The sequence below is a fragment of the Arachis hypogaea genome, chromosome 6 (assembly GCF_003086295.3).
Source record: "Arachis hypogaea cultivar Tifrunner chromosome 6, arahy.Tifrunner.gnm2.J5K5, whole genome shotgun sequence".
Classification (NCBI taxonomy): Eukaryota; Viridiplantae; Streptophyta; class Magnoliopsida; order Fabales; family Fabaceae; genus Arachis; species Arachis hypogaea.
The window spans coordinates 105145531-105154648 of NC_092041.1; the positions used below are offsets into that span (position 1 = coordinate 105145531).

Consider the following 9118-nt stretch of genomic DNA (forward strand, 5'->3'; position numbering starts at 1 on the left):
AAAAACTAAAATAAACACATAAAACAACAACAAAATAATCAAATAACATACTAACACTAAGTTGTATTTTATTATCATATCCAATTTTATTATCAACAATAAAAGAGATTTACATTTATCCACTCTTTTTAGCTAAGAAAAAACTTACTGATAATTTTTTTAATATATTTTCTTTCATTCTGGAATATTCTTTTATTTTTTTTATCTAAATGTTCCATATGATGATAAAGAAACACATTAATTATTTTTTGTGCTCTTCTTTTTTTTTGTTATTTTTATCCAATTTTAAAAATGTTCCTTCAACTTTTTAGAAAAAGATTATTGCCTGCCACAATCCGATATCCATGCATACTACACATGTTAAATAAATTTATAGTAAAAAAATAAGTGGTGAATATATTCAACATCCTTGTTACATAATACACATGCATTATTTTTTTGATTAACAATCACTGAACCAACTCAATCTTTTTTTTATATTCATCCTGCCTATCAAAATAAACTAACCAAATAATTCCATTCTTGGTGGTACTAATCCTTTCTAAATAGTCCTAGTAAAATTGTAACTTGTTACGTCCTCTTGAAGTGTTTCTGTCTGCAACACATGTACAAATGAATTAGTAAAAAATACACTTTGTCTATCAAACTTTCACACAGCTCTATCCTCTCTGTCATTTACTAGCTTAACTAGCTTCAAAGTATTATGTAATTGATTCACAAGTTCTAACTCCCATTGAAAAAGTTTCGCTCCATTAGAAATTTCAAATCCACTCTAACCCATTTTAAAATCCACAATTTTCTATGACGAATTCTTTTCGGTTTGAAACTGAGAAGAGTTTTAAAAATCGATCGATATCCATGCATACTACACATGTTAAATAAATTTATAGCCAAGAAAAAATGGTGAATATATTCAACATCCTTGTTATGTAATTTACATGCATTATTTTTCTGATTAACAATCATGAATCAACTTAGTCTTTTTTTTTTGTATTCATCATGTCTATCAAAATAAACCAACCAAACAATTTCACTTTTGGTGGTACTAATCTTTTCTAAATAGTCATAGTAAGATGGTAACTTGTTACGTCCTCTAGAAATATTTCTGCCTGCAACACCTGCACAAATGAGTTAGTAGAAAATACATTTTGTCTATCAAACTTCCACACAACTCTATTCTCTTTGTCATTTACTAGCTTAACTAACCTTAAATTATTATGTAATTGATTCACAAGTTTTAACTCCCATTAAAAAAGTTTTCGTCTCCATTAGAAGTTTAAAATCCATTTTAACCCATTTTAAAATCCACAATCTTCTACGACGGATTCTCTTTGATTTGAAACTGAGAAGAGTAATCTTTCAATGAATTACAAAATAGCTAAATATTTTCTCAAAATCGAATTCTTCTTCTATCACCAACCTCCATAAACAAATCAGTAATTCTTTTATTCATTATATGTTGTTCCTTAAACTATAAATGACAGATATTTTATTATGGACTCTTTTTAATAGATAATTTTTTAGTGAATAACAACTCATTAAAATTCAAATTATTATAAAAATAAGTAAAAGTTCACTCAACATGAAAAAGAATAATAAAGTAATGTTGAACAACAATCTCACTTTGAGATTATATAGAACCTAACATAATTTGGGAGAAGAAAATACTTGAAAATATAATACAAACATGTAATTCCTCCATTTTAAAATATGAAGAAAAAGGTAAAAACAACAATTATTTTAAAATGAATGAGACATTATATTAGTAATATAAATGTTAAAGATGAAAAAAAAATACTTATACAAAAAATTTTAATAAACTTTCAACTTATAATGGTATGGATAATGTGATATTATCACCTTAACCAGGTGAAGATACTTTTGCTCAAAAAAATTTTTTTTGGAATAAATTTTTTAATTTGTGATAGTTGAATGCATTGACCGTTAAAACAAGATTTAGTAGAATAAATATAATAAATTTATTATTTTTTGTGTTTCTAAATAACAAAGAGAAATACAAAATAAAACACTTTATTTTAGATTAGACATAATAATTTATTAGAAAATTTCATAAGACTCAAACTAAATAACATGATTAAGATTACTTCTAACTTCATATCTAACCATTTAATCTACAACTTTATTTATTTCACTACATATCGAATCAAATTACACACACCAGGACTGCGTTTGTTTATAGAGATAGGACGCTGAGACGCAAAATCGTGTTTGACAGAAGAGACATGGACAAAGACAATGTATGTATCCAGGGATACTGAATTAGTGTATTTTGTGTCTATCCTGACATGAAAGACACAAGGACACTAACAAGGGACACAACTTATTTTTTATTTTTTTCTTTCATTATTCTTGTTAATTTTTCATAATTATATTTTTTATAATTATATTTTTCATCTCAAAATTTTAAATGAATAAAAATGAGAATAAATTAGATTTTCATAATTTGTTCTAATTTATCACCAAACAGAATACAAGAACACAAAATTTTGTATCTCTATCCTTTATGTCTTGTTCTCATCAACAAATGTCGCCCAAGGTCTTAATAACAACTTTTGAATATTGTTAATTAAATCAACAACTTTAGATTTACACCACTAAAAAAAATGATGCAAAAGATAAAAAATATTCAAATAATCCGTTTTAAACACCATATCTTTCAATCCGAAATTCTAAGTTAAAATATGGCCCTTGCAAACTACAAAAAACTCATATTGGAGGATATAGACTAGAAAAGAGAACTATGAACAACTCACAATCCAACCTCCTCCAAATTTTTAATAAGACAACTAAATTCAGTCAATTTTAAATAAGTAAACAAACTAACATCATAATTAACTTTAAAAATATTATCTACATAAAATTTTTAGGATAAACGAGTCTTAAAAATACTAAAAAGAATTATACCTATTTATATATAGTCTTACATCCATAACCATACTTTTAATGAAAAATTATAACTATCTTATAATCTGTCTAATGATTTTCAGCTTATTTTTCCATGACAAATTTACTATGCTTATCAATAATTATTTCTCACTATTTGTTATAATGGACCGAGAAGTTATGGTTGTTATCTATTTCGCATTATTTTTGTTTAGAATTATAAAGTAAAGAATGTAATAAATTATTTTACAAAATATGGTTCATTTAATGAATATTACATAATAAATAAATAATAGAATATGTCCATAACAAAATAAATAATAGAATATATTGATTTTTTCCCAATGGAAATGGGATTCCAATTAGAATTTGTCAGTTGCTCTAACTTCCCTAAACCAAAAATGCCCCCCTGATTCACGCAAAAGACGATATGTACGGCCAGGATTCTACGTATCCAAAGGCATCTGCTGCGCCAAGCAGCAGAAGAGTGGCAATGAGGGTATTACAGTAAATACAGTTCCCATTGTCCCTCATCGTCGTTGTCATTGTCATCGTCATTGTCATCTTCATCCAGAGGCCCCCACCATATCGCAAATGTGTTAAGACAATAGAGAGAAAGAGATCTTCCAAAAGTTTTGTTGGGACTTGGGAGTGTCTTGAAAGAAAGCGCTCCCAAAAAAATTCAGCACCTTTGAATTCAAGATAGATATACAGATAAAGAGATTTGTATTTATTCAAATAATTATATGTGAAGAAGAATAAGAAGAGGAAGCAAGAGTCTCGGTGGGGGAACCGAACCGAACATGGGAAGAGCCTTCGTTTACGTGATTCTTGGCGGAGGCGTCGCTGCTGGCTATGCTGCTCTTGAATTCGTCAAAAAAGGAGTCTCTCATGGCGAACTCTGCATTATTTCTGACGAACCCGTGAGATTAACAATCTTTCTCTTCTTTTATGGTTTCGTTATTATAATCATCGTCATCATCATCATTATTATTGTTTTCGATGGATTTTGCTTTTTATAAGTTTCCTTTCACACTGGATGGATTTGGTTAGGTTTGTATCTATTGCGGTTATGGAATATTTTATTTATTTAATTTATTTATTTATTTATTTTTGGTGTTGCGTAAACTTGGAATGCATTCTGCTATTGCTTTACCATTAAATGTTGTGGTCTTTAATTTCTTTGGTTTTGGTTCTCACATGTTGATTATGTAATTCCTCCGGCTATGAGTAATTTCGTTGAAGTGGGTGGAGTAAACCATCAGTACCTTAAACATTTGGCGCTAACAAAATAGACCTGGAAAGAATGAAAATTCCTCATGGTTCTTGAAAGAATATCGAAGTTTGACAAAATGTTTATGGGTGGGATATCATACATACTTCTTATCAGCTGCCTTGGATGACTCAGGTTGGAGAATTTTGTCAAACTTACATAATTTTTCGGGGTACACAGGGGATCCAGCTCTTTTGGATCCATTTTTTGTAATCTTTCCAATAATGTTTGGTGGTTTACTCAAGTGTGATATTCTTCTGCTGGGATTATTTCTCTTAATGATGTATTAATAGCTATTTGTTTATTTGTGAATGGTCCTCTGGATTGATATTTATTCAGAATTCACTAAGGAAATTGTTGATTAATATTTGCTTGCATTTTTTCTTAGAAGTAGTAATGAGTATATGTGAGCCTTCATTTCTAAATATGTAAATATTCTGAAAGGCCTATTATTTCAGGTTGCTCCTTATGAGAGACCTGCACTAAGCAAAGGATTTTTGCTTCCGGAAGGTAAATAGTCTCACGATAAAAACCTCCTTGTGAATTTCTTTAAGAGCAATATCAAGACAATATATGGCTGAACCTTTGAATCTACAAAATTATGTTAAAAATATCACAGCAAACTTATATGATTTAATACAAATGAAATTTTTTTATCTGTAATGAGGAGGCTAATATATAAGCTTCATCAGAGTCTCTTGACTGTTTTTGTTTACTTTTAGGGAACAATAACTGTACCTTTTAGTTTTGTGCCATCAATGCATTTTCCAAAATATGTAAAATGGATTTATGGAGGTAAACTTGATTGAATTTGAAGTTAGGACAATATATGCTTTAGGAAATTTGAATTCTTCATTTTTGAGATGGATGATGCTACATATTTCTGCATTGCCCTTCTTTGTCTTGTATTTTCCTTTACTTTGTCTGTTAACTTTTTGGCTTTTTGCAATGATCGGCTGCTGAAATAGTGTTTTAACTTACAGCTCCTGCTCGGCTTCCATCCTTTCATACTTGTGTTGGTGCAAACGAAGAACGGCTAACTCCAAAATGGTATAAAGAAAATGGTAATTATATATTTCATGTCACGACATGGATTATTTTGCCCTCATGTAGTAATTTTGCAATCTACTTCCTATTTCTCCTTTGAAATAGTATGTATTGAATGCTTTCCTTGTCTGGCATTTGTTTTGTCTTGTTTAACATTGATCCAGTCTGGTAGTTGATGCCATCTTGATTCAGTGAAATCAACCTGAATCATCATTTCCATTGATTAAGAAATTATTAACTTGAAATTTTGACATTTTAAGGTGAACAACTGTATTTCTTAGCTAAGGATGCATTAAACGAAAGCTATAATTTTTTTTTTTTGCCTTGGTTGATCATCTTCTCATGCAACCTTTAGGGTGGTTGACACCTGTAGTGATCCTATGTGAGACAGTTGTTATATTCTTGGAAGCTAAATTTCACTTTTCTGAACATTATGTGTGGCTCATGTGGTATCAGTTCATTTTCCTGTTTTGTTGGTGAGAGTTTGTTCAGGCTGTTGCACCTACAATATAAACCTAGTTAATGAGAATATATGGGATAAATTTGTATTCTCTTAAATAATTATCTAAATCTTTGACTCAGTAAATGATAGTTGTTATTTTCTGTCTTAATTATCTTAGTATTTTCCTCAGTAAATGATTGTTGTTACTGAAAAGAACAGTCATCATGCTATGCTATATTTTTGTTTAAAGAAGTTTCCTTTCCTGAATATCTAATTCTTTCCTTTTTCAGGAATTGAATTAGTACTTGGAACCGGTGTTAAGTCTGCTGATGTGAAGCGGAAGACACTATTAACAACAACTGGGGAGACCATAAGTTACAAGATTCTTATTGTTGCAACTGGTGCTCGGGTATTAAAACAGATTTTCCATTGGGAATTTTCCTACTTAAAATATTTTTTTTCTTGGAGTATGCATTCTAATCTTGAATTTGTCCACCATATTTTCTTATCCACCATTTCGACTTGTCCTCTCCGTGAACTTGCTAAATGCCAATGTTAGAAAAAATTGAAGATAAATTCTCCAATCTGTTGAAGCAAATAGAATCTTTTCTCTTTACGGAAATAATTTTTTTTAACATATTTGCAATTTGAATTTAGGCTTTGAAGCTGGAAGAATTCGGTGTGAGTGGATCTGATGCGCAAAATGTCTGCTATTTACGTAATATAGCAGATGCAAATAGGCTTGTCAATGCTGTGCAATCTTCTCCTGGTGGGAATGCTGTTGTCATTGGTGGTGGATACATAGGCATGGAGTGTGCAGCATCTTTAGTGATCAATAAAATTAACGTAACCATGGTCTTCCCTGAAGCACATTGCAGTAAGTACTTGAATGTCTGTTAACTAAAAAATATGTTAAAAGAGTTATGTTAATTTGCATGTGTTACACTGAATAAAGAGGATGCATGTTTTTCGCCCTTGTGAATGAAAACATAACTTCAAAAACTGATATTCTTTTTAAACCTGTTTTGTTTACAGTGGCTCGTTTATTTACACCAAAGATTGCAAGCTACTATGAAGAATATTATAAATCAAGAGGAGTAAATTTCGTTAAGGGAACTGTTCTGTCATCATTTGATTTTGATTCTGATGGAAAGGTACTTAAAAATATATCTGTGAAATTCACCATGCATAAAATGGTTTTATCATTTAACAAAGTTTTCAGAAGATGCCCAGTAAGAAGAGTTGATAAGTTGGCGGATATCACAATATTCAATTTATATAGATACAGGAAGACCAAAGGAAAGATTATTAGAACACAAAAAGAAACTCTTCAACCTAAATGGACTTCACAAAGATTTGGCTTTTGATAGAACGAGTTGTGCTGTTTGATCTAAGTCGCACATCTGTAGTTTTTGTTTGTGATACCAGAAGGTTTTCAGTGACATGGAAGACTGAAACTGTAAAGAAAAAAGATATATGTGAGGTTTGGTTGTGTCAAAACTTCCTCTAATTGAAGCTGAGTAAAATTGGTGTTTTTTGCTGGTAAACTTTCTCCAATTTTTTAATATTTGCATATGTTGATATCTGGTAAGCTTCTTGTTTATTATTTTGAATGTAAACAAATTAACCATAACCATATCCTAGATCCTAGAAAATTATTAGAAGAATCACTCCAAAATTGTGCATGTTTGCATGGGGCATCTGTTCAAGTCGAACCATAACTAACTAACTCTTTTTACAGGTTACAGCAGTGAATCTTAGAGATGGAAGGAAGATATCTGTTGACATGGTTGTAGTGGGAATTGGAATACGTCCAAATACCAGTCTGTTTGAAGGTCAACTTACTTTAGAGAAAGGTGGAATCAAAGTAAACGGAAAGCTGCAGTCAAGCAACAGCTCGGTCTACGCAATTGGAGATGTCGCGGCATTTCCAGTCAAAGCATTTGGGGAGACTCGTAGACTCGAGCATGTGGATTCAGCACGGCAATCCGCAAGATATGTTGTTGCTGCTATTATGGAACCTGGTAAAACAGGGGAATTCGATTACCTTCCGTTTTTCTACTCAAGAGTCTTCACATTGTCTTGGCAATTTTATGGGGACAATGTTGGAGAAGTCGTCTACTTCGGAGATTTTTCCGGTAGTACATTCGGAGCATACTGGGTAAACAAGGGCCACCTTGTTGGGGCATTCCTTGAAGGTGGGACTAAAGAAGAGTACGAAGCTGTAGCTAAGGCCACTAGGTTTAGGCCAGCTATTGAAGACTTAACCGAGTTGGAGAGGCAGGGTTTAACATTTGCGGTTACTGTTAGTCAAAAACAGTTGTCTTCACCACCACAGATTCAGGTTACCTCCTCCACAGACCTAGTTTTGGAGAAACCGTTATATGCTTGGCACGCTACGGCTGGGGTTATTCTTGCTGCATCAGTGGCTGCATTTGCATATTACTATGGGAAAAAGCGCCGCAGATGGTGAACCTTTCTGGAGAAGATTATTAGTTCAAGGGTGTCAACATATTATATACAGATTCGTAAGCTGTAACATTGATAGGCTTAGGATATTTTGACATACGTAATTGTATCCGAATTACTGGACTAGAGTTGTTCAGTTCCATTGTGCATACGGTGTTATTGTTGTACCAAAACAACCAAGAAAGCAAAATATAAATGGCCATCCTTCTTCGGAAGATATTCTTGTAAGAGATCAAATCCATGTGTTTTCTATGATCTATTACTTAGGAGTTGGTGTTGATCCTATATTTCTAGACTGAATTTTTGATGATCAACAAATGAAAAATATAATCTTATAAATTTTTTAATTTATTATTTGTGAATATGATTAAAAAATATTCATATTTTATAATTAGAGATGGAATTTTTAGATTTGTGAAAAACAAACTGTGAAAATATTTGCTAAGGATATTTTTATTAATCAAAAAAGAAATTGAAACTCATAATTAATTAGATAACGTATTAGTTTTAACCATAAACGATATTGATCATGGATTAACGAATATTTCTTTTAGGATTCTATCGACACCTTCTGAAAAATCATTTATTGCAAATAAAAAATGTTCCAGACTTTAGAAGGGTATATTTATTACTTAACCTGAAACATCAAAATTATAAAATATGTTACTAATTTAATAAAAAATTTATATAATAACAAGAAAACATCTCACTCTAAACATATATCACATCTAGTATAAAAATTATCACGTCTCTCATAGTCAGCTCACTCGTCGCTTAAATAAATATCATAAATTTAAATTTTTATTATATATGTAATAATTTATTAGTCAATAACAAATCTTAAATCTGTAACGAATTAATTTTTGATTTGTTGAACAGTAGGATATTATAAAAAAAAATGTTATATCATAAATAATACATTCCTATACGCTACTACATTTTATGAATAAAGTTTCTATTTAACTATGCAACTATAATTCCAA

General features: G+C 30.8%; 1 protein-coding gene across 1 annotated transcript; it reads left to right on the top strand.

Annotated features, from left to right (window-relative positions):
• The first annotated feature begins 3256 nt into the window (after positions 1–3256).
• LOC112697310 (monodehydroascorbate reductase 4, peroxisomal) lies at positions 3257–8372 on the top strand. The gene is made up of 7 exons (XM_025750434.3): positions 3257–3827; positions 4636–4687; positions 5161–5241; positions 5957–6075; positions 6324–6543; positions 6702–6820; positions 7408–8372. The coding sequence occupies exons 1-7, from the start codon at positions 3708–3710 to the stop codon at positions 8137–8139; spliced, it is 1443 nt and encodes a 480-aa protein (XP_025606219.1). The 5' UTR covers positions 3257–3707; the 3' UTR covers positions 8140–8372.
• The last annotated feature ends 746 nt before the right edge of the window (positions 8373–9118 follow it).